This window comes from Eulemur rufifrons, chromosome 17, assembly GCF_041146395.1.
Source record: "Eulemur rufifrons isolate Redbay chromosome 17, OSU_ERuf_1, whole genome shotgun sequence".
Classification (NCBI taxonomy): Eukaryota; Metazoa; Chordata; class Mammalia; order Primates; family Lemuridae; genus Eulemur; species Eulemur rufifrons.
This window is the reverse complement of record NC_090999.1, coordinates 21,563,163-21,587,896: the sequence shown is the minus strand read 5'-3', so window position 1 is coordinate 21,587,896 and position 24,734 is coordinate 21,563,163. Positions and strand designations below refer to the sequence as shown.

The window sequence follows — 24,734 nt, the reverse complement described above, 5'->3', positions numbered from 1 at the left end:
CTTTATTAAAAATGCTAACAATCATCTCAGCCTTCGGTGAGTCATAGTCTTTTGGCTAATGAAGGATCTTGCTTTGATATTGATGGCTGCTGACTGATCAGGGTGGTGGTTGCTGAAAGTTTGGGAGGCTGGTGTCAATTTCTTTTTTTTTTTTTTTCCCCCTTAAGATTTGAATCCAGGCTCGTCAGACTCCAGCACCTATTGGCTTAATGACTGGGCCATCCTTCCTCCCAGATGGCAGTTTCTTAAAATAAGACACAATGAAGTAGGCTGCATCAGTTAACTCTTCCTTTCTTGAGCAATTTCTGTGTAGCATTCACTGTTGTGTGATAACATTTTACCCACAATAGAACTTCTTTAAAAATTAGAGTCAGTTTTCTCAAACCCTGCTGCTGCTTTATCAACTGGGTTTATGTACTATTCTAAATTCTTTGTTGTCATTTCGACAGCATTCACAGCCACACCAAGAATAGATTCCATATAAAGAAACCACTCTTAACTCATCCATCAGAAGCAAGTCCTCGTTTGTTAAAGTTTCATCACGAGATTGCAGCAGTTGAGTCACATCTTCAGGCTCTGCTTCTAGTTCTAGTTCTCTTGCTATTTCCACCACATCTGCAGTTACTTTCTTCACTGAAATTTGAACCCCTCCAAGTCATCCATGAAGGTTGGAATCAACTTCTTCAAGCTCCTGTTAATGTTGCTATTTTGACCCCCTTCTGTGAATCATGAATTTTCTTAATAGCATCTAGAATAGTGAATCTGTTTCAAAAGGTTTTCAATTTTCTTAGCCCAGATCCATCAGAGGAATAGCTGTCTATGGCAACTATAGTCTTACAGAATGTATTTCCTAAATAATAAGAGTTTTGAAAGTCAAAATTACTCCTTGATCCATGGCTGCAGAATGGATAGTGTAATAGCAGGCAAGAAAACAACATTCATCTCCTTGTACATCTCCATCAGAGCTCTTGGGCGTCAAGTACATTGTCAGTAAGAAGTAATACTTTGAAAAGAATCTTTTTTTCTGAGCAGTAGGTCTCAACAGTGGGCTTAAAATATTCAGTAAACCATGCTGTAAACAGGTGTGCTGTCATCCAGCCTTTGTCATTCTGTTTATAGAGCACAGGGCAGAGTAGTTTTAGCATTTTTTTGAATGGTAAATGAGCATTGGCTTCAACTTAGTCACCAGCTGCATTAGTCCCTGACGAGAAAGCTAATCTGTCCTTTGAAACTTTGAAGTCAGGCATTGACTTCTCCTAACTTATGAAAGTCCTAGATGTCATTTTCTTCCATTGGAAAGCTGTTTCATCTCCACTGAAAGTCTGTTGTTTAGTGTAGCCACCTTCATCAGTTATCTGAGCTGGATTGGCTGCAGCTCCTGCATCAGTACTTGTTGCTTCCTCTTGCACTTTTATGTTACAGAAATGACTTCTTCTTTTCTTAAACCTCATGAACCAACAACCTCTGCTGGCTTCCAACTTTTCTTCTGCAGCTTCCTCACCTTTCTCAGCCTTCATAGAATTGAATAGAGTTAGGGCCTTGTTCTGGATTATGCTTTGGCTTAAGGGAATGTTGTGGCTGATTTGATTTTCTATCTAGACCACTCAGACTTTCTCCATATCAGCAATAAGGCTGTTTTGTTTTCTTATCATTCTTGTGTTCACTGGAGTAGCACTTTTACTTTCCTTCCAGAACTTTTCCTTTGTAGTCACAACTTGGCTGTTTGGCACAAGAGGCCTTGCTTTTGGTCTGTCTCAGCTTTCAACATGTCTTCCTCACTAAGCTTAATCATTTCTAGTTTTTGATTTAAAGTGAGAGACGTGTAATTCTTCCTTTCACTTGAACACTGAGAGGCCATTGTAGGGTTATTGACTGGCCTAATTTCAAAATTGTTGTATTGACTGGAACAGCCAGTGGATCTGTCACAACACACATAACATTTGACAATTAAGTTTGCCATCTTATGTGGACATGGTTTGTGGTGCCATAGAATGCTTACAGTAGTAACATCGAAGATCACTGGTCAAGGCCTGCCATGGTGGTTCACACCTGTAATCCCTGCACTTGGGGAGGCTGAGGTGGCAGGATTGCTTGAGGTCAAGAGTTTGAGACCAGCCTGGGCAACAGAGCAAGACTCTATCTATATAAAAAATAAAATTTAAAAAAATTAGCCAGACGTGGTGGCATGTGCCTGTGGTCCTAGCTACTTAGGCTAAGGTGAGAGGATGGCTTAAAGCCAGGAGTTCGAGGTTACAGTGAGCTGTGATCATACCACTACACTCTAGCCTGAACAACAGCGAGATGCTGTCTTTTAAAACAAAAGTCACTGATCACAGATCACCCTAACAGATGTAATAATAATGAAAAAGTTTGAAATATTACAAGAATTACCAAAACGTAATACAGACACATGAAATGAGCCCATGCTGTTGGGAAAATGGCCCTAATAGACTTGTGGTTACCACAGACCTTCTTTTATAAAAAGCACACTATCTGGGAAGCACAATAAAGCCAAGTGGAATGAAACAAGTTATGCCTGTCTCAGAGTAGTTGCTAGGAGTAATGAGATTCTAATGAAGAGTACTTATCTGATACATAATGGAAGCTTACTAAATGTTGGCTGTTGTCATTAGAGTTAAAAACCTACAGTTGAGGTGGAAGTTGAGCCTGTTAAATAAACATTGTGGAGGCCTTGATCTTAAGCACAACATTAGACTCAACTGTTACTACTGCTGAGAAGCTTTTTGACTTAACATTTTCGGTATTATATCAAATAGGTGAGTTTGTTATATGATCTAGGTTTTAGATGAATAAGGTTTAGTCTAATTTATTTAGTGGCATTTGAGATAGGGACATCAATGCAATATCTTTGGTGACAATCATACATTTGATGATTAGATTACTGTTTCTTAGACATTGGTTTTTCAGCACCAGCATACATCTTATTGTGTTACTCTGACCTCTCCCTGTCTGCAGTGCTGAAGAAAGTGTGATGAATGGTGACAATTTTAGTAGGGAGTTGAGCACTGTTGGGAATCTTGGTGGTTTTCTGTCATCCTCTTCCAGTGTTGAAATTACCACTTGCTTCATAAAATATGTGGCTCCTGGATGACTTAGTTGCTTTTTGAGTTTTTCCTTTTCTCTGTCAGATTGATTTTTGGTCAGGAGCATGGTGCCAACATTAAAATGCGTTTAGCATTATTCTAGGGAAGAAGAGGAGTCAGTGCTTTTAAAATGAAAAATGTATACTAAACTTTTGGGGCATTTGACAAAGGTGAGGATGAGTGGGAAAAGGTCCTCAGCCTTTTTTCTTGTAGGAAATGCTCTAGTATAATATATTGATATTCATCTCTGAAAATAAGGTTACATGCGCTGAGTGAGCGATTTGGAATTGAGAGAGTGGGTCTCCCAGAGTCTTTCTGTTTTAGTGAGTGAAAGCCACGAAGGATCCTGCCTCCTTTTTGGACACAGACTCACTTCCATATAATTTTGACCTTGCACAGACTCCCTTACGCATCATCTTATGGGGCGGGCTATATAGCCCTTAATTCCGTTCTTTCAGATGAGGACACTGAGGCCAGGACACCTGCCCAAGATCCTCCTGATGTTTTTTGCAGGCTAGAACCCACCCAGGATCCTGGGTTAGTCCTGTGCTTTTTCCTGAAAGAGGTTTATTGAAAGTAGTAAATACTATGTGCTTAATTCACTCCCCTTAAAATCTTTCAGTTGCTCCCCACTGGGTAAAGACCAAAGTCCTCAAAATGGCGTACACAGTCCTTCAGGCTGTGACCTAGCCCCAGTCATCTTTCTCACTTCATGTTACTTGCCTCCGTGTGTTTGCACCTCCTCTTTTCTTTCTTCCTCTCTCTGCTTGTCCACTTACTGAACTCCACCACATTCCGTGTGAGCCACTTCCCTAGAAGGACTGGCTTGGACAGTCTCCCCTCTGTTGGTCTCCCTACAGTTAGGTGCTCTACTTTTGTGCGCCTGTAGCCCCATATCAATACTTTTATTACAGCTTATATTATGATTGTAAAAGTGTGCCGGTATTATCTATCTTTTGTTTATCCTTTAGTGTCCGGGACCTAACACTTGGTAAGAATTCATTTAAATGAGCTTTGTCTCTCATAAATGAGCTTCTCCCTGTTCATGTGCAGACTTAGCTATCTTTTGAAGCTAACGTCTTCTGCTTTAAAAAGAAAAAATATTTTAAAAATGTGTGTGTATGTATGTATGTATAAACATATACATGTATAGCTTTGGAAATGACAAGGCTAAGAATGATGGATTCTTTGTTATTTTAAGTTATTTAAGTCACTTTCTGCTTTACCTTGTATGTGTTTGGAGTGGGTGGGGCAGGGTATGTGCCTCTACACCCAGAGAGATCATGCAGGGAATGTGGTGGTAGCAGCCAAAGAAAGCCATTCAGGGGTGTTATCAGCTGGATAATGGCAAAATCCTCTGAGGGCCTTACGGTTTGGAGGCCTTATCCATCCTCACCCCACCTAAAAGCCACACACTTGAGGCAGTAGATGCCACGTCTGGTGTTTGACTCTTCTCTGCCAATCTTTCTTGTGAGGTGGTGGCTCTGACCTTAGTTCCTGATCCTGTGGTTCTTGATATATGGTACATTGACATGTTGGGTGACATTTGTGGTTTCTCTATCATCAGTGCATTTGACCTAAGTCAATATCTTTGGTGACAATTAATAGAAACCCGCACTGGCTATTTTATGTCAACAAGGGAATTTATTATACAAATACAGATGTGACTCATGGAACTGTGGGTCAAAGATGTGGTTGGGCCTCACAAAAGCTGGGGAAGCCATGAGAGTTGAGGCCATTATTTGTGTGGCCAAGAGGCGGGCTGTTATGGCTTTTATCTCTCGTATCGTCTTCATGTTTCTGTTCTCTGCAGAACAGCTTTCTCTGCTTCTCCATATTTGTGGCCAAATTTACAGGTCTCTAGTTTAAGCTGCAAGCTTGATTAGCATCTCTTAGCCCTTTAGCCAAATTAATAGGAGAGATAAAATGATTAGCCCGATGTATGGATGTATCCTTCTTAGTTTCCCCTTGCAGTTGACTGGGGAGGAGGTAGTTTACTCCGGGAGGTTGCAAGATCAGGGAAGAGTAAGTAGTCTGGGGAAGGGGGATGATGGGGTTGGGTAGGACAGAATCCTAAAAAATAGCTCCTGATTGTTTTGTTTCTGGAATGTAAAGAAAGAATTTCACTAACCAGTCAAAGAGTTAATGTAGGTAGTTTTGGATCGTGTGACTTCCTTCTGCTGACATAACAATAGGCCAGTCTTCTCCAAGCTTGCTCCAATGTTTGGACTGAATTCCAGCCACCAGTCAAGATGATCTCTATAGTTTTCCAAAAGCTGATTGAATTTAATGAATAACTTTACTCTCTCCTTGGGGAAAAATGATAGAACCTGTCAAAGATAATTGTGCTTTAATTTAGTTCTTTGCCAATGACAAATGATGAGAACACTCAACAAGAATTTCTAAATCACCAAAACACTCATAGCATTTACATGTGCAAGAATGGTCCCTCTTTCTTAAATCCCAGAGCAATGCATCAAAATCATCTGGGGAGCATTTTACAAAACCAGAGGGCCAACCTGCATCTCCACACTCTGAGTCTGTAGGCTTGTGAGGGGTCTGAGAGTGTGTAGGTAACAGGCTTCCCGGTGATCTCACTTGCCCCAAGTTTGAGAAGCCCTGCCTCAGAGGGACTTGAGTTTTTGGCATCTCCTGGGATGGAAATTGCAGTCATCTCCAAAATAGACCATCTCAATATGGGCTCTCTGGAAAAGCCATGGCATTCTTCTTCAGCCTCAAGATGGGCTTTCTAGGCCTGGTGAGGTGGCTCACGCCTGTAATCCTAGCACTCTGGGAGGCCGAGGTGGGAGGGTAGCTTGAGGTCAGGAGTTCAAGACCAGCCTGAGCGAGAGTGAGACCCCATCTCTACTAAAAATAGAGAAATTAGCTGGGCATCATGGAGTGCACCTGTAGTCCAGCCACAACTACTTGGGAGGCTGAGGCAGGAGGATCCCTTGAGCCCAGGAGTTGGAGGTTGCTGACACCACTGCATTCTACCCAGGGCGACATAGTAAGACTCTGTCTCAGAAAAAAAAAGATGGCCATCTAGTGCATCTCTGCCTCAGCTGTACCCAAGTTTCTTCTAATGCCATATTTGAGTCTGAATTAACAAATTCAGAAAACTTTTCGCACCTAGAGTTTTCTACCAAAAAAAAAAAAAAATCTAGTTTTATTTGTTAACAAAATTTTTTGTGTCTTGGAGAATTTTCCACAGTCAGAATTTGGCTGATTGCATACCTACGGTGTGTCATTTAACGTGTTTCTCTGTCTTAGTATTTCTTTTTGTTTTTTTTTTTTTCTTCTTTGAGAGAGGATATCCTTTTATCACTTAGGCTGGAGTACAGTGGCACAGTCATAGCTCATTGCAGCCTTGAATTCCTGTGCTGAAGCTGGGACTACATGTGTACACTACTGTGCCAGCTAATCTTTTAAATTTTTTGTAGAGACAGAGTCTCGCGATGTTACCCAGACTGGTCTCAAACTCCTGGCCTCAAGCAATCCTTCCACCTCGGCCTCCTAAACTGCTGGGATTACAGGTGTGAGCCACTGAGCCTGGCCTTTGGTGTTTCTTATAAATTGGTTGATTGGCATGAAAGTTCAAGCAGAATGAGGTTAGATCTTTTGGCAAGAACACTTAATAGATGGTGTGGCAGACATCATTACAAGGCCCATCTGTCTTTGTTACGTTAACAGCCATGTATCGTCACTTTGGTCCATTAATTCATTAAGGTTTGCTAATTATCTTTGAATATCCAATAAACACAACCCAAAATAGAGACACTTGAATATATTTTTAGTGATAAGCAGTGACACAGAACCTGGCCTGGATTCCCCATTAGAAGTGATTGCACCCCTTGGCACTGTCTTGTGGTTTTGGGTAACTTAGAATGGGCAAAGAATGTTGCAGCTGTCTTTACTGAGTACCGGTGTGCTACAGAGTAGATGGATCAATGCTGACTTGATACATTCACATTTTCCTGCCTTCAAGCCTGCGCATATGTCCGTTTTCTCTCAAGAACACACAATCTTCTCTTGCTTCTAGCCTTTGATTCTTACTGGAGGGAGAAGGGGAACCACGCTGTGCATGTCGTCTATTCTCTTTCTGACTCTGTTTGAGCTGCCTTGCTTTGCTGTGTGATACTTATTTCTTATAAGGAATGCCTGCCCTTTCCCCTCTGTTGTCAATCTTACATAGTTAGTTTAATGCATTGACTGTCTCTAACTTATTGAAATTTTCTATCTTCCTTTAGTTAAAAACACTTTTTAAAAAAGTAACTAGCTTGTCAAATAAACAAAGAGCTCCTGAGGGTATATGATATTTTAATATGTGTACTGAAAGCAGGGATATATGTTGTTCATTTTGAACCCTTAAACAAAGAAAAATTATTACCTTCTTTTCTCTTTTAGGAAATTCACACAAATGAAAAGGAAGTAACAGAGAAGGAAGTAACACTTCACTTGTTGCCAGGTAACTGTCATGTTAGCATCATAACCCATATGCAGCTCAAAGCCAGTGATAAATTACATCAGCCAAAGTCTTGCTATATATAAACTCCTTTGTTTTCATTCTCTTGCATGTGACAATAGTGAGTTGGACAAAAATATCAAGGTCTTTAGTTCAATAACTGCACACCTGGGTCTGAGTATTACAATATCTACAAAGAATTTTTTCTTGTTTCCTCTTCCCCCAAGCTAATGAAAATAAACCTGGGAAATTCTCACCTCTTTCATAAGCAAATGAGGCCTTTTTCAGGTCATCCTACTTGCCCCATGTAGTCAGTATGTTGGTCAAGAAAATGTCAGTCCCCTACAGAACCCTAGACCCCATACCCTCTTCCAGCCCTTGAATGGTGCAGCTGCCCGCGCCTCCCAGGGCAAGCTTTGGTGGGTGGCCCACCCACTGGTCTATGCATGTGCATCTGAGCAACATGTACAGGGATGCTGGGGTCTACCAACCCTGGAGCCCTCAGGGCTTTGCTCTTCGGTCATTATGAAAGAGCGTGGATTGGTTGGATATTTTTGAGATGCAGGAAAGTGACTGTAGCTTAAATTATAATCATTTCTGAGTTCAGGAACAGAAACTTCTTGATGTATCCTCTCCATATACAGGATATTCTGTGATCTGTGTATTTAATTCTTTTTCTACTTTCTTTTTCCCAATCCAAAATAACTTTTCTTTGATAAGTTTTTTAGGTACATTTTCCCAAAACAATAGAGGATTCATTCTGGTACTTTTTGTTTTATTCCAGTTTATTGAAGGGATCTGAATCTGTGCAAGTTTCTGACTGATCCACCTTATTTGGTAAAATATATTGGACTCCTGTAACTTCTTTGGATATTTTTAAATTTCAAAGGCTTTTTTTCAGTAATGATGACCTAAACCTTAATTCATATCTCCTGTTATTTTCCCCTTTTTTGGGGTTATAGATTGCAGAATTAACTTTTATTTTTAGCTTAGTGTTATGTATATTCTACCCTCTCCTGGATTCCTTCATGGTCTCTTCTAGGTGTGCAGTGGTGAGTTCACAGTTAACTTCTCTGAGCCTCAGTTTCCTAAAGTAGTCTCAGGTCATTTCTGGCTCCAACCTCTCATGATTCCAGACTCTGTACCTGGTACAAACAAGTTGATTACTGTGGCACAGCGTGCCGTGTCTGCAGAGCGTCTCACAAGGAATGTTGTGTTAGCTAGTATGTGCTAATATCTGGTCTCTAGGACATGACCATGGGAGGGGACTGGTCTGGTCTTGGGGGAGCCTTACTATTAAAAGCTTTTCACATTGGGAATTGAAAGCACAGAGGCCTTGCTCACATGTCTTCTACCTTAGACTTAGCTGAGACACTTTTTCTGGGACTATTTTAAACTCTAATGAGGCCCTGACTTCATTGTTGTCTTCAAACTCTGTGGTCTCTCCAAAGGCTGACCTAGTGACAGAGCCATCTTCTGGCATTTCCTTAGTGTTTCAGCTGGAGGTAATTAACCCCTTGAAAGATGGGGGGAAAAAAACCCAGACACCATAATATGAGTCCCTTTTGAGTGTCTGAAACTCTTCTTTTGTATTGAAAGCTAGACTAAATGAATTTTGAGCCAAAAAGTAAACGTAAAGACCTTGAAGGAGATAAGTAGAGAGAGATTCTGAGGGGAAGCTGGTAATCTGTTGGATGAGAAGAAAATTCCTTTTTAGTTTTTTTGGTTGCAAAGCATTTACACTTAGTTTTTCATTTCCCCCATAGTCTTCTCTTTTTCCTGCCCTCATGAGCTTCTCTGCTTCCAAGGAGCAGAAAATACTTACCTATCCCCCATTCCTAATCTTTTTGACTGTAAAGAGAAGTGCTCTATTTCCAGGCACTGCAGCTTCTCACGTGGGCTGGATGCCCAGATCGAGCAGGAGAAGGTGACACATTGAGAGGAAATGCTCTCAACTAAGAAAGAGAGGAAACAGTTTTTTTTTTCCCACAAACCTCTGACCTCCTTTTTCCTCCCAGCATGGAACCAGAATGAGGGTGGTCACGCTTCAGGGGGCAGCAGCACCTCTTATGTATAAGGAAGCTGCCTGGAAGCCCTGGGCCCGGGGAGACACCCTGCTCTCTCTTAGCAATTCTGTCAGTAGAAATGGGCCCCCTCACAGGAAAGTGGGCTTGGGATCTACATTCTGGGGCATGTGGGTGGGCCTATCTATCTGCTCATTTAGGGTATTGCTTCTGTGGAACATCTGCTTAGGCCAGAATAATAAAAACACTAACATCTATGCTTGAAAGTGCAGCTGAAATCATTACCTATTTGGAAACTTCCATTATTCCTAGTGAGAAGACAGAGGAATGTCCTGCGGGAAGGTGTGTCTGAGTCATTTTAATTTCACTTGTTGATGGTTTCTACCTGCTTCATCATCTCCCCTATATTTTGTAGCTCCTACCATGTCGAAAAGCATAAAGTTCTGAAGTGCTGCATTGTATTGTGTTTGTCCTTACATAAATAGGGCTGAAAAGCTTTCAGTGTTTGCATACTGTATGTTTCCTGAGGACTCTAAGGAGGACTTGTTTTGATTTGTACCAGGTGAGCAGCTGCTTTGTGAAGCCAGCACAGTACTGAAGTATGTCCAGGAAGATTCTTGTCAGCATGGGGTCTATGGGAGACTTGTCTGCACAGACTTCAAGATTGCTTTCTTGGGTGATGATGAATCTGCATTGGATAATGACGTATGTATGCGCTGCACTTGGATGAGTTGAGGGCAGCAGAGCAGTTGTGGCTCTGTTGTCTTTTTTCCCAGCTTCTCAGTTACTCCACCCCCCAACACAGAAACACAAAGGACAGAAGTCCTGTATATATCAGCTGCATTTGGCAGAGTTTGGGGAGAACAGTGTAGTGGTGAATTTGTCTTTTTCTCAGCTTTTCAATTACTCTCCCCGCCCCAATAAATGCAAACAAAAGACAGAAGTCTTTTTTTTCACTGGCCTGCTCTCTGTCCTTCGAGGTCTCCTTTCAGTAGTAGAACCACTTAGAAATTTTTCACCTGTGCCTCATGTCGTGTTGGCTTGCTTTGACCTCACCGGTTGACACCATCAACTTTTTCTTAAAAACACTAGTTCCTTATATTTTCTTTATGCTAAATTCTTCCTCAAATTCAGGAACTGAGTTCAGTAATGAAAGTGGTAGTGAATGCCGCCTTTGAATTTTATGTTTAATCTTAACCTAGTAGCAGTGTCCTTGTAAGACTGGCCTGTACTTACGAAGAATAAGCAGTCGAGTAAAGAGAGAACTGCCCACACTACTAGGAGAGCCCCATGTGTTAGTGGAAACCCAGCCAAGGGTCTTCTTGGCCCCACTGTGCCAGCAATGCCAGACCACCCTGCTCTTTAAACGGCAGCATCGGTGCTGCCTCTTCTGTCTGCTCTTGGTTCATAGTCCTGTACAAAAACACCGTTTACGGCCGGGCGCGGTGGCTCACGCCTGTAATCCTAGCACTCTGGGAGGCCGAGGTGGGCGGATCGTTTGAGCTCAGGAGTTCGAGACCAGCCTGAGCAAGAGCGAGACCCCATCTCTACTAAAAATAGAAAGAAATTATATGGACAGCTAAAAATATATACAGAAAAAATTAGCCGGGCATGGTGGCACATGCCTGTAGTCCCAGCTACTCGGGAGGCTGAGACAGGAGGATCGCTTGAGCTCAGGAGTTTGAGGTTGCTGTGAGCTAGGCTGACGCCACGGCACTCACTCTAGCCGGGGCAACAGAGTGAGACTCTGTCTCAAAAAAAAAAAAAAAAAACACCGTTTACCAGAAACTCGAATCTTCCAGTGTTTTCTTCCTAAAGCTGGCTTCAGGTAGCTCCATCAGTTACCTATTCACATTGTGTGGAGAAAAGCTAATCTGTACATCATTTCCCCATGTCTCAGAGTGATCATACGTGGCATGGTGGGTTTGCCTGGGAGCAGCCCAGAAACGGCATGTTCTGCCCGAGTTTGAAAAGTGAATGGTCACACACTTCACTCTCCCTTTCTTAGGGATGTGGCTGCATTTCCCCATTTTTCTTAATACAAGTGAAGAGTGATTTGCTCTGCCCATAAATGTATAACCGTGCACAGAGAGGAGTCACAGTTGTTTTCTTTTGTATTTTTTAGGAAACTCAATTTAAGAATAAGGTTATAGGAGAAAATGACATTACACTTCACTGTGTTGATCAGATTTATGGAGGTAAGTATCAGTTTTCCCTTGGGACATTACCAGCCTTTGAAAGGATAGCTGATGATGATAATAATTGTATGACCATTTATAATTTACTAAAATTTTTTCACATATATTATCTTGTTTAAATCAGCTTTATGGATGATAAAATTGAGATGCAAAGTGGCACATTTGGGGTCACTGAGCTGGAGGAGCTTGGACTTGAACTTGGAACCTGTTATTTCTAATATTCCACACAATGCCATTATATATTACATGTTGATTGTACTTTTGCTATCAGTGTTAGCTGTGTAAGTTTTACATTACTGGCTAATCTGATAAAGATTTGTTGTATTAGGATATCTTTTCTGCTGACTAAACAAGCCTCTCCTGCCAAGCCTCTCTCTGTTCTTCTTCTCTATTTTTGTATTTAGGGCATCTTCAGAAATTCAGTAACCGTTTATGATCTCAACACCAGTAGGTGCTGAGTGGGTCCATATTCTGGGACATGGAGGGAGGTGTCAGAGTTGACGGTCATGAAAGCGTGTCCCTAGCAATCTCCCTCCCATCTCGTATAATCTCAGCTTTAAGAGCTGAGTTTTCTTCAGGCCCGTGAAGTCAGTTCTGCTGACAGTGGCCAGTCTGCCTTGGTCATGTGCTTACTCCAGAGGAATGAAGAACCCTAACTGCACTCAGAGAGCCAGGGCCCCTGCGGGAGACAGTCGCTCAGAAGGCAGGCAGCACCTTTCCTCTCACTTGTGAGAGGTATCCTTAGGAGTTAATAGTCTACCTTTGTTTCTTTAGCATTAATTTATTGCCATAAACGTAATTTGCCTTCCTGATTTTATCATTGATCTGTAGTGTTTGATGAGAAAAAAAAAACTCTCTTTGGACAATTGAAGAAGTACCCTGAGAAACTCATCATCCACTGCAAAGACCTGCGAGTGTTCCACTTCTGTCTGAGGTACACAAAGGAAGAAGAAGTCAAAAGGGTAACTAGTTGCATGTGTTTTTAGGTTTTATTTCCCATCAGGTTTTCCCCACTAGCTCAAGTGTTTGCTTACATTGCATGAAGGTTGAGGGGAGCTATTCACTCTGTGAAGTTGAAATGGGTTATAATCCCATATTCTTTGATTAGCATGTGAGAGGTAATTTGGGAAAGCATGCCTGTATATCATCTTGGCACATGGTACATTTAATCCTTCAATTCATAATGTTTTTATTCCCACAGTCACTAAATGGTGGGAGTTGGTAAACCAGGTCAGGAGGCAGTTGGGGAAAGGGAAGGATGGGAAAGCTGAAAGTCTATCCCTCTTCCCCCACCTCTGACAGTCTTTCTAAAAGATAATAGTGGTGACTTACAACTCCTATGAGTAAATGAGTTCACCTCTGGGAGGTAGTGGTTGTGCATGGAAGGAGGAGGTACATAAGTCAGATGAGCAAAGCCGAGTCATCAGATATGCTTTTGGAGACTAAACTTAATCTCCTGGTTGCTACAACAAGTTGAGGTATTTAACTAGGTGAACTCAGAAAGTGGCTGTATCCGTTTGATATTTATTGTAACTTCCAAGGTTTCTCTTATTAAGATATTGAGGGTCTCAAATTTGCCACTCTCATAGTAAATACATCAGGAGAAACCTAGCAAGAGGCCAGTTCATGTATATTGTCTTGGCTACAGTGAGTTTTGGACACTTAGAGGTAACTCCTTAATTTTCTTTCAGTTAGTGTGGTAGTTCAGTTAGAATAATAAACGCGACTCTTGTGTCTATTCTGAGCAGGAAAAGAGTGGTGTAGATATGGAAAATTCCCTGAGAAGCCAGAAACTTCGGTTTGATTGATGGTTTTTGTCATCTGTCCAAACATACTTTTTTTTTTTTTTTTTTTTTTGGCATGATAGACCAACAGAAAGCATGACATATTGATTTCTTTCCCTCATCTTCTAGAAGAAGTTCTTAAAGGCCACAACAAGTGGGTCAGAACAGCTAAGTGTCTTGATTATTATCTGATATCAGCTGTCTTTTTTTTTTTTTTTTTGAGACAGGGTCTTGCTCTGTCTCTGAGCTACAGTGCAGTGGTATCATCATAGCTCACTGCAACCTCAAACTCCCAGGCTCGAGCAATCCTCCTGCCTCAGACTCCCGGGAAGCTGGGACTACAGGCGTGCACTACCACAGCTGGTTGAGACAGGGTCTCACTATGTTGCTGAGGCTGGTTATCAGCTGTAAGTCTTTGATAAGTCAGATTTTTGGAGTATCTGACTTAATATGACACTTAAGTTTTTTAGTACTTTGCTTTTGAAAAATTAGACTATGTTTTAAAAATTTTCCTAGAAATTCAGAGCTCTTAGGAAACCTGACAAAATGGCTAGCATTCTCTTGATTTGGCATTATCCAAGAGCTAACATCACAGATACAGACCTCCATAAGAGTTAACGTTTTGTTCATTGGAGCCCCATTAGCATGACTGAGAACCTAGACACTTTGACTCTTGTCTCTCTTAAGAGTTTGTCTCTCAAAAGCGTAACTATATCCATTGGTTGGTTCTTTTCTAGATTGTCAGTGGCATAATTCATCATACTCAGGCTCCTAAACTGCTTAAACGATTGTTTCTGTTTTCCTATGCAACTGCTGCACAAAACAATGCAGGTAAGTCTCTTCTGGGTTTTCATTTGAGGGGAGGCAGGGCCCTTCCAATTCCCACCTGAAACCAATCAGGGAAAAACCCATTCATGGGTGCTTTTCGGGTATTTTTCCCTCTCTTCTCTAGCTGTTGGGGGTGACCTCTTGCTTGAGAAGGTTTCTACTTTGTTTTTCCTTGTGATCTTTGTTTTAACTTATCTTTTAGGTTTGTTGCTTCTTATGAAAGACAAAATCAGGGCCGGGCACAGTGGCTCACGCCTGTAATCCTAGCACTCTGGGAGGCTGAGGTGGGAGGATCGCTCAAGATCAGGAGTTCCAGACCAGCCTGAGCAAGAGCGAGACCCCGTCTCTACTAAAAATAGAAAGAAATTCTCTGGGCAACTAAAAATATATATAGAAAAAATTAGCTGGGCATGGTGGTGCGTGCCTGTAGTCCCAGCTACTTGGGAGGCTGAGGCAGAAGGATTGCTTGAGCCCGGGAGTTTGAGGTTGCTGTGACGCCACGGCACTCTAGCCTGGGCAACAGAGCGAGGCTCTGTCTCAAAAAAAAAAAAAAAGATAAAATCAATATAACTGGGAATGTGAGACTATAGAGACACAAAACTGAAACAAGTTTAAAATAACTGTGTTTGTCCCTGTGTTCTTTTTCCACTTAAATGTACTTGATTTCGTTTCACAAGACTCTAGAGAATGTCTTGCATTCTAGAAAGTTTTTAAATAACCAGAACATGCTTTGTAGCAACTATTTTGAGGGAAATGAGACAGTTGTACATAAGAAAAGCACATCAGAAAAAATAGTTTGGTAAAAGAAAATTTAAGGTTCCAAATGTTTTCCATTCACTTTGCTGAAAAAAGCAATCTTTTAAGTAAGAGACTCTGGCCATCTGAATTAGCCATTAACAATGCCTAGCATCGGACATGTTTTCACAGATGTCTGTCTTCTTCCTTCTCTAGTTCTCTTGCCTCAGTCTGTTCACTTGCTCTGCCTGTTACTCTTAACATGAAGTTGACATTTAGTGATCCTGAGTCTTATGTGCTTTTTTGTCAGGGAAATGGCAGTTTCTTTTAAAAGCACATAAGACTTTGTAATATCTTTTTGGAATACAGAGTTGCTTTGTTGCCATCTACTCATTTAGTAAACATTTATTAAATGCTTGCTGTGGGCCAGGCCTTGTGTAGATATTGAGGTGAACAGGACTAAATCTTTGCCCTCAAGGAACATAAAGTCAAATAGGAGGGGCACCTGAGTGATGTGTCCTCTGAGGGAAGTGCCCATCCACTCTGGGGGAGGGGCAGACTATCAGAGGGAGAAGGCTGTGCCTCTGCTGATAGAGGAGGATGTGGGAGCATCTGATAGGCTTAGAGGAGTACTTTAGGCAGAGAGATTGGCATGTACAGAGATGTAGATATCTCAGAGAGCATGTTGCATTTTGGGAATTACAGTAATTAGTAGAAAAGGTATGGGTTTTGGTGTCTGTCCCACCTGAGTTCAAATCCTGGCCCAGCTGTTTTCTCATTGTGTAGTCTGAGGATGGCACTTAACTCTTGGGACCTCAGTTTTCTCATTTTAAAAACAGCAGTGTTAATACTTCCCTTGAAGTCCTGTGAAGATTATAAATTGTTAAATGCATGGCACATGGCGGGTAGTCATTAAATGAGAGTTGAGAGCAAACTGCATATTCTTCAGGACAGATTATGTTCAGAGAATTATACTGACATAGAATACACTTCACACTCATATTAGGCTGAACATAAAATTTGTTCCTTAATTCAGTAAATTTATCTTTGTGAATGACGTCTTTTCCCTGTAGCTATATATATAAATGCTGATTAACTGGGTACTGGCTTATAGCTGCTGCAGTGTGAGATATACAAATATGACTCCTTTGATTACTATAATTTATATAAACATTTACTGAGTGCACATTTGGAAAATCATAGTCTATTTTTAGAAATTCTCTCTCTTCTTTATATCCTGATTCTTGTTCTGGACCCAGCACAGGACAGTTTCTCAGCTCGTCAGCATGTTGATCAGCGTGCCAGAACTCTGACCTTCATCGATCCTGGCAGTTTCATTACCTTCTGGTGGTTTTTTTGTGCCAGAGGCCCAGGATATGGAGCATCTTTTATTCTATTTTAATTCCATCCTCCTTCTCCTCTCTTCCTTCCAACCCCTATTTTTTTTTTTTTTTTTTGAGAAGTAAAGGTTATGACTGATAGATGCTAATTGCCCAATTAGCTTTTTACATTGAGTAGGGGTTTATAGAGGTGGGTGCTTTGCAATGTGAATACCTTTAATTATTCCCTGGCTTAATAATTCACAAATGAGTTTTGGCTGAGAGGTCCTAAAATATTATGACATGGCATTTTAGGGAAATACTTGCCTGTATTGGTAAGAAAATGGCCAACTATGCTGAGTGGGAGTATTGTTATTACTTATATCCATGGGGAAATTTTTTTTTTATATTAGTAGTTCATGGAAATTTCGTTTACAGCTGCCTGGGTTTGAATTCCAGTTCCACTATTGCCTAGCTCTGTGACCTGGCTAAGTTACCTGACCTTTCTGTGCTTCATCTGTAAAATTCAGGAAATAATATTACCTATCATATTATCTATCCTATAGGATTGTGAGGATTGAGTTCATAAAATGTAATATGCTCAGAACATTGCCTGGTACATAGTAAGTGCTATATTAACATTGACTATTCTCATCATCATTATTATTTGTGCTATGATCTGATTTTATTAAAAGGAGCAGATGATGTAGTTTTATCAAACACTTTGTTTTTCCCAGAAGATTTGTTTTTTTATGATGTGCAAAGGCTTAAACTTATCTGTGATGGAATTTGTGTAAACACCAGAGGCTATTTTGGTGCATGCCACCCCCTACAAGCAGTGCTGTGGTGAGAGGACCAAGGACATGTATGCTGAGTTGTAAAAGCAGTGCTTCTGGCATTTTGTTCTAGCAGGTAGTAGCAGGGCTGGGTTAAAAGGGGCAGAAGTACCCATCACCCTGATGCATCCCTTGGCTGGCAGGCCCTGACCCTCACCATGACTGTCTGATCAGTTTATGGCCTTCAGTAACCAGCTGTCACACTGGACAATCCTCTTACAGGCAGTGCATCTTCAAACTGAGGGAGGATTTGCATTCAAGAATCTGGGATGCTATTCACATCAGTTTGCCATCTTATGCACATATTGGTAGGGCTAAAAATAGCTCATCATTTTAGCATTTGTGCCAAGTCTGCCTTTCAGTGCTTCACACGATCTTTTTGTGTTATAGCAATTATCTCATGGTCAGATGACTGAAAATGGAGCTATAAATTATTTTTGCAAGGAATGGAACAAGAGTAATTCCTTTCCTACGATATAAAAAGACAGAGCCTTGGTGATAATTTTGGATTAATGACCAAAAAATGAAACAAAGTTAGGATTAAGCAGTGAATTCATTCTGCTTAGATAAAAATGGACTTAGTGGAGAAAACTGGGACCTTAGAAGGGACTTTCACATAATGAAAATTTCAGTGCTTCATGAAAAGATTTTATTGTCTTTTAAATATTGTTTTGTTAGCCGCTGATCCCAAGAACCATACAGTAATGTTTGACACACTTAAGGACTGGTGTTGGGAATTGGAGCGGACCAAAGGCAACATGAAGTACAAAGCAGTGAGTGTCAATGAAGGCTATAAAGTCTGTGAGAGGTAAGCTTTTAATGCTGGGGACATACCATACAATTCACCCATTTGAAGTGTATAATCTTTTTTAGTGTATTCATAGGGTTGTGCAGTCATTATCACAGTCAATTTTAGAACATCTTCATCATCCCCCCCAAAAAACTCCATACCTATTAGCAGTCACTCCCCATTTCCCCCCTGAAAACCTCCCTCTTCCTCTTCCTCCCCAGCCTTGGCAACCATTAATCTACTTTCTGTTTCTAGATGTGCCTGTTCTGAACATTTCATATGAGTGGAATCACATAATATGTGGTCTTTTATGACTGGCTTTGTTTACTTAGCATGATATTTTCAAAATTCAACCATGTTCTAGCATGTATCAGAATTTCATTCTTTTTAATTGCCAAATAATGTTCCAAGGTATGAATATACCACATTTTATTTATCCATTCATTAGTTGATGGACAATTGGATTGTTTTCACGTTTTGGCTCTTCTGAATAATGCTGATATGAACATTCATGTACAAATTTTTGTGTGGATATGTTTCCATTTCTCTTGGGTATATTACCTACGAGTAGAATTGCCATATATGCAATATATGGTAACTCCGTGTTTAACTTTTTGAGGAAATGCCACACTGTTTTCCAGAGACTGCACCATTTTACATGCCCACCGACTGTGTCTGAGGGTTTCATTCTCCACATCAATACTAGCTTTTTAAAGAAACTTTTTATTTATTTATTTATTTTATAATTTTTTGCATAGCGCACTACAGCCCAGAACTCCTGGACTCAAGTGATCCTCCTGCCTAAAGAAACTTTTAAAGTGTCTCTTAAATACTCCAAAAGTTAATTTGCATCCTTTTTTTTTTTTGTCATTGTTGCCATTATTGTATCTATAATCCAAGTGTAAAACTTATGGAGGCATTTCTGAATTTATATTGTCTACTTTCCTTTATATTGTATATTTCTGTTTTTTGTTTTTTTTTTGAGACAGAGTCTCACTCTGTCTCCCAGGCTAGAGTGCTGTGGTGTCAGCCTAGCTCACAGCAGCCTCAAACTCCTAGACTCAAGTGATACTCTTGCCTCAGCCTCCCGAGTAGGTGGGACTACAGGCACATGCATGCCACCACACCGGCTAACTTTTACTATTTTTAGTAGAGACGGTCTCACTCTTGCTCAGGCTGGTCTTAAACTCCTGAGCTCAAGCGTTTCTCCTGCCTTGGCCTCCCAGAGTGCTAGGATTACAGGCATGCGCCACTGTACTCGGCCTGTATATTTCTTTTATTTATTCATTCAACAAAAATTTTTGAGTGCCTGCCATGTGCCAGGCAGTGTCCTAGCTACTAGAGATACAGCCGTCAACAGAATACCTGAAAACCTGTGCCCTCCTGGGGCTTTCATTCTAGTGGAAGGAAGACAATGATAAAATAAAGAAGTAGGCCGGGCGCGGTGGCTCACGCCTGTAATCCTAGCACTCTGGGAGGCCGAGGCGGGTGGATCGCTCGAGGTCAGGAGTTCAAGACCAGCCTGAGCAAGAGCAAGACCCCATCTCTACTAAAAATAGAAAGAAATTATATGGACAACTAAAATATATATATACAAAAAATTAGCCGGGCATGGTGGCACATGCCTGTAGTCCCAGCTACTTGGGAGGCTGAGGCAGTAGGATCGCTTAAGCCCAGGAGTTTGAGGTTGCTGTGAGCTAGACTGACGCCACGGCACTCACTCTAGCCCGGGCAACAGAGTGAGACTCTGTCTCAAAAAAAAAATAAATAAGTAGATTATAACATATTAAAGGTAAGTGCTGTGGAGAAAAACACATTAGGTAAGGGGTTAGAGAGTGCTGGTCAGGAGGTTTGTGTGTAAGTGGCCTTTGAGCAAAGGCTTGGAGGCAGAGGATTGAGTCAGAAGATACCTGAGGGCAGAGCATGCCCGGTAGAGGGAAGAGTAGGGGCAGAGGCTCGTGTACAGAGTGGTGGGGAGCTCAGGAAGGAGTGAGCAGTAGGAGATGAGGGTAGGGAGGGGAGGAGGCCACTGGCTGGTGACGCCCGGAGGCTTTGACCACGAGGGGAGCTTGAGCAGAGGTGGGATGTGATCTGACCTACATTTTTAAAGGATGACTCTGCATAATCTGTTTTTAGAAACTCGAATCTTATCATTTTGGACCATAATTCCTGGCACCCTGCTAACAGTGTTATAAAATGTTTTTTGTAGAGCTCTTAGTATTCACAGTACTGATAGGCCTCTTCAGCAGATCAGTTTTGATTTTGATCAGTCTCAAACATTTGCAGAGTTAGTGTCCCCACCCCAGTCCATGCCCCCGTCACAGTGTGAGCTGTAGTGACAGTGGAGAGGGACCCTGAATGCCTCCGCCCCTGTGTCACTGTCAGCCCCACCCTGTTCTTTCATCCTTCCCAGTTATAAAGCTCTCCCCCACCCTGCTTTTCTGTACTGTAGGGATGATACAGGAAAAGCTGTGCCTTATTTCTCCCTGGACCACTGTCATAGTTGGTTGCAGGGTCTCCCCCATGCACTCTGGTCCTCAGCATCCACGGTCTCCACATAGGAGGCCAAGTGGGCATCTCCACATGCATCTGATCATACTTACTCCTGCCTCAGTGGCTTCCTGCTGTTCTTGGTATAGTGCTCCAAGGCCTTTCATGGTCTGACTCCAATTTTGTGTTGCACCCCTCTGGCCATACCTCCCCCCCACAGGCCTTGCCTGGCAGTCTCCTATCTGGAAGTGCCTTTTGCTTGTAATTGCACAAATGTAACTAACTCCCCTCATTGGTCAGCTCTCAACCAGTTTCTTAGCTTTCTCAGGGCTAGGTCAGGTCTCCTTGTGAGAGCTTTCACTGCGCTGTATGCCCCTCTTCATAGCACATCCTTCAATCAAGAGTTTATTTTTATCTGTATCATTATTTGGTTAATGTTTGTTTCTGCAACCTCCAGCTCTGTGAAATCAAGGACATAGTCTGCTTTTGCTCATTGTTTATCCTCAGTACCAAGCACAGTGCCTGACTTCTAAGAGGTGCTCAGTAAATAGGAGAAAGAATGAATAAATTAATAAGAACCCCATCAGCAGTTAGATGAGGGGGACTCCAATCAATTTGGATAAGAATAAGAAACTGAGTGTCTACTTCTCCTTGCAGGCTAGAGCTGGCTGTTCCAGAACCACAGGTCTATTTCTTCTCTTTTTTCATTCTCCTCCTGAAAAACCTTTCTCTCAGTCCACCTCCCTGTAACGACATAGGAAGGTATGCACCCCTGTGGGGTGTATACAACACAGAGGGACCTGTGAAATGATGCCAGCACTGGAGGAAGACATATTGCTGCTCAGGGTTATACCTGAGTGGATCAAACAATTTTGCGTGAATAAAATCATGCTGTATTTGGAGAGGCTGTTTACTCTGTAGTCTAAACTCATCCTAATGAGTAAACTACTTTCCAAGGAGAGAGGATTAATTGCTTGTATCTGTGAGGAGTCTCACGGATACAAGCACAGACAGAGACTCCATGAAATCCAGCTGGAGTTGAGTGGGCAGGAGAGGACATCCTCAGCACCCCTCACTGGCTGCAGTGCTCTTCCTCTCTGTACAGCCACCTCTGCTGAGTGAGGGATGCTCCACTTGCTAATGTACTTGGTTCTCTTGGTTCAGACTTTGTTCTTTTCTTTTCTTTTCTTTTCTTTTTTGAGACAGGGTCTTGCTCTGTCACCCAGGCTAGAGTGCAGTGGCATCATCATAGCTCACTGCAACCTCCAACTCCTGGGCTCAAGCAATCCTTCTGCCTCTGCCTCCCAAGTAGCTGGGACTACAGGCATACACTACCACACCTGGCTAATTTTTATATTTTTTTGTAGAGACAGGGTCTCAAACTCCTGACCTCAAGCGATCCTCCTGCCTCGGCCTCCCAGAATGCTAAGATTACAGACATGAGCCACCGCTCCTGGCCGGTTCTGACTTTTTTGAATGAAAAACTCTAAGAGAAAATTAACTGGGGAAACTAATATTGTAAAATATTCACCCTCACTAATTGGGGAAGACATGTGAATTTTTTAAAACCATGAGGCCCCACTTCAGCTTTGTAGTGTGAGCCACTAAGGAAGGAGCTTAGAATCTAGTTTAAACAACTCCACAGGCGACTGTCCTGAAAAGGTTGAGAAACAGTGGCCTATTACTAAGTTACCATTTGGAGTGCTGCTTCTCACAGTTTAGTGGGCATCCAGGTCACCTGAGGATTTCGTTAAAATGCAGAGTCTGATTCAGTAGTTGGGGTGAGGCCTGAGAATCTGCTTTCCTTACAAGAATCCAAGTCATACTGCTGTATACTTTGAGTAGCAGGATCTTCTAGAACAACGGTTTTCATCCTGACTGAATACCTGGAGAGCTTTTAAGTTTCTGATTTAAGAGTTCTGGGGTGGAGCCTGGGCACTGGTAGTTTTTTAATTGTCTCGCTTGATTTTAATGGGTAGACTGAATTTGTGAGCCGCTGATCTGTGAAGAGGTTTTTACTCCATTGACTGCACCTGCAGAAGGAACCCTTACCACTCACCCATTCAAGCAGACAAATACGAAAATATTGCAAGCACTTCAAAAGCCAAGTATTCTTCACAGTTTTGATGGTTTGAGGCATCTTAGCCTTGGTGGTTGCCAAACCTGGTTTTACATCACAGTCTTGTGGGAAGTTTTTTTTTCTTAAATACCTTTAAGGATTTTTTTTAATTAAAACTTTCAACAGTATAAAAGAAAAATGGATATGATGAATTCCCTTTTACCCATTCCCCAGACAATTACTAACTTATGGGTAATCCTGTTTTATACCTCCACCCACTCCCCCCTTCCTTGGATTATTTTGATATAAATCCCAGAGCTCATGACATTTTATTCATAAATAATTTAGTATATATAAGAATTAAAGACTAATTCCTTATAATTAATCCTTATTAAATAAATATGTAATCATAAAACCATAAATGTAACCATAAAACCATTATCATACCATTCAAATTTCACATTAATTCTTTAATATCCAGTTACGGTTCAGATTTTCCCCAGTGTTTTATGAATTGTTATAACAGTTTCTCTTTCTTTTTTATCTGTTTTATTGTTAATGAAGATTTAATGAGATTGCTATTTTGCAGTTGATGGGTTTCTTAAATTGCTTAGTCCATAGATTCTTACACCATCATATCTTTCTTAAAATTTGTTGAAGAAACCAGGCCATTTGTCTGATAGTTTCCCATGGCTTGGATTTTTTTTTTTTTAAGATAGGGTCTCGCTCTGTCACTCAGGCCAGAGTACAGTGGCGAAATCATAGCTCACTGCAACCTCAAATTCCCAGGCTCAAGTGAGCCTCCCCCCTCAGCCTCCCAAAGTGCCAGGATTACAAGAGAGAGCTGCTACACCCTGCCCCACAGTCTGGATTTTGATGATCACAGCCCCATGGTGATATTTAATATGTTGCTCCATCTTCAATGAATTGATTAGGTCTAACGGGTTGATCACATTTGAGTTCTGATCCTTAACTGTAAAAATCCATCTTTCCCATGACCTGATACTTAACAGATTTATGTCAAACATGCATCATGTATACAAAACCATCTGATTATTTTCTGTTATGGTTTAACACCATAAGCACCTTATTTCTCATGGGGTTTTATTTCGAGCTCTTTGAAGGAAAGATGTTTGCAGAGTCACAGTAACTGAACTTAGGCAGGTTACTTATTAATAGAAACCTACATTTGCTAAGTAAAAGAAGAGATGGTGTTCCCATATATCTTTAATCTCTGCAACTCAGAAAACCTAACAGTACCATGTCCTGCTACTTAACAGGTTTGTTCTTTTTAGAGACAAAATTTTCTCCTGTAGAAATTGTAGTCATACTGCTTGGGTTCAGGTCCCAGCTCCACTATATGTTTACTAGTTGTCTAAACCAGGAACGGTCTTAACAATGTTGTGTCTTGGTTTCTTTATCAGTAAAATGGAAATAATAATAGCGTATACCTCATAAGATTGTTAGGATTAAATGAATAATTCATGTTAAGTAATTAGAACAATGACTGGCACATCGTAGCACTTAAATGTTTGTTGTTTTCAGAGCACTTGAGAAAATGTTTGGACAGCGATCATAATTACTGATTTTTATATTAGTTTAACTGAAAGCAACACAGGTGCTTATATGGTTACTGTATGATAAGAACAAACACTCTAAATTTTGGATTTCATATGCTTTTAGGTATCATATTTTCTAATCCCCTCCTTTTTTGGAAGAGGAAACAGACCCAGAAAGGTGGAAAAACTTACCTAGGGTTGTGCAGAATCAGAGACAGGGCCTGGATTTGAACTCAGATTCCCAACTGATTTGGCCAGAGTTCTTTACACCAAACTGAGAGCAACAGTTCATCCGAACTGGTTCTTCTTAACAGAGAAATATGGTTCTTGTCATAACACTCTGCTTAGTTTCCTTGTGTTCATTGAACTTGAGCCTTTCTATTTTGTGAATTAAGTGTAGTACTAAAACTTGATGACATCTCTTTCTTCTAGGTTGCCAGCATACTTCGTTGTCCCCACCCCTCTTGCTGAAGAGGATGTGCAACGCTTTCAGGGTCACGGCATACCAGTAAGTGCATCTGGAAACCCTAAGAGGCATGGGTT

At 41.2% G+C, this 24,734-nt stretch overlaps 1 protein-coding gene across 3 annotated transcripts in view; it reads left to right on the top strand.

Annotated features, from left to right (window-relative positions):
- Window positions 1-24,734, top strand: part of MTMR12 (myotubularin related protein 12) — a 68,774-nt gene that overhangs the window by 22,782 nt on the left and 21,258 nt on the right. For all 3 annotated transcript variants that reach the window (XM_069492052.1, XM_069492051.1, XM_069492050.1), the window contains exons 2-8: window positions 7,512-7,572; window positions 10,156-10,298; window positions 11,719-11,791; window positions 12,623-12,753; window positions 14,313-14,406; window positions 17,972-18,101; window positions 24,624-24,699. In XM_069492052.1, the coding sequence (XP_069348153.1) occupies window positions 7,512-7,572; window positions 10,156-10,298; window positions 11,719-11,791; window positions 12,623-12,753; window positions 14,313-14,406; window positions 17,972-18,101; window positions 24,624-24,699 (708 nt within the window). The remainder of the gene's footprint in view (window positions 1-7,511; window positions 7,573-10,155; window positions 10,299-11,718; window positions 11,792-12,622; window positions 12,754-14,312; window positions 14,407-17,971; window positions 18,102-24,623; window positions 24,700-24,734) is intronic.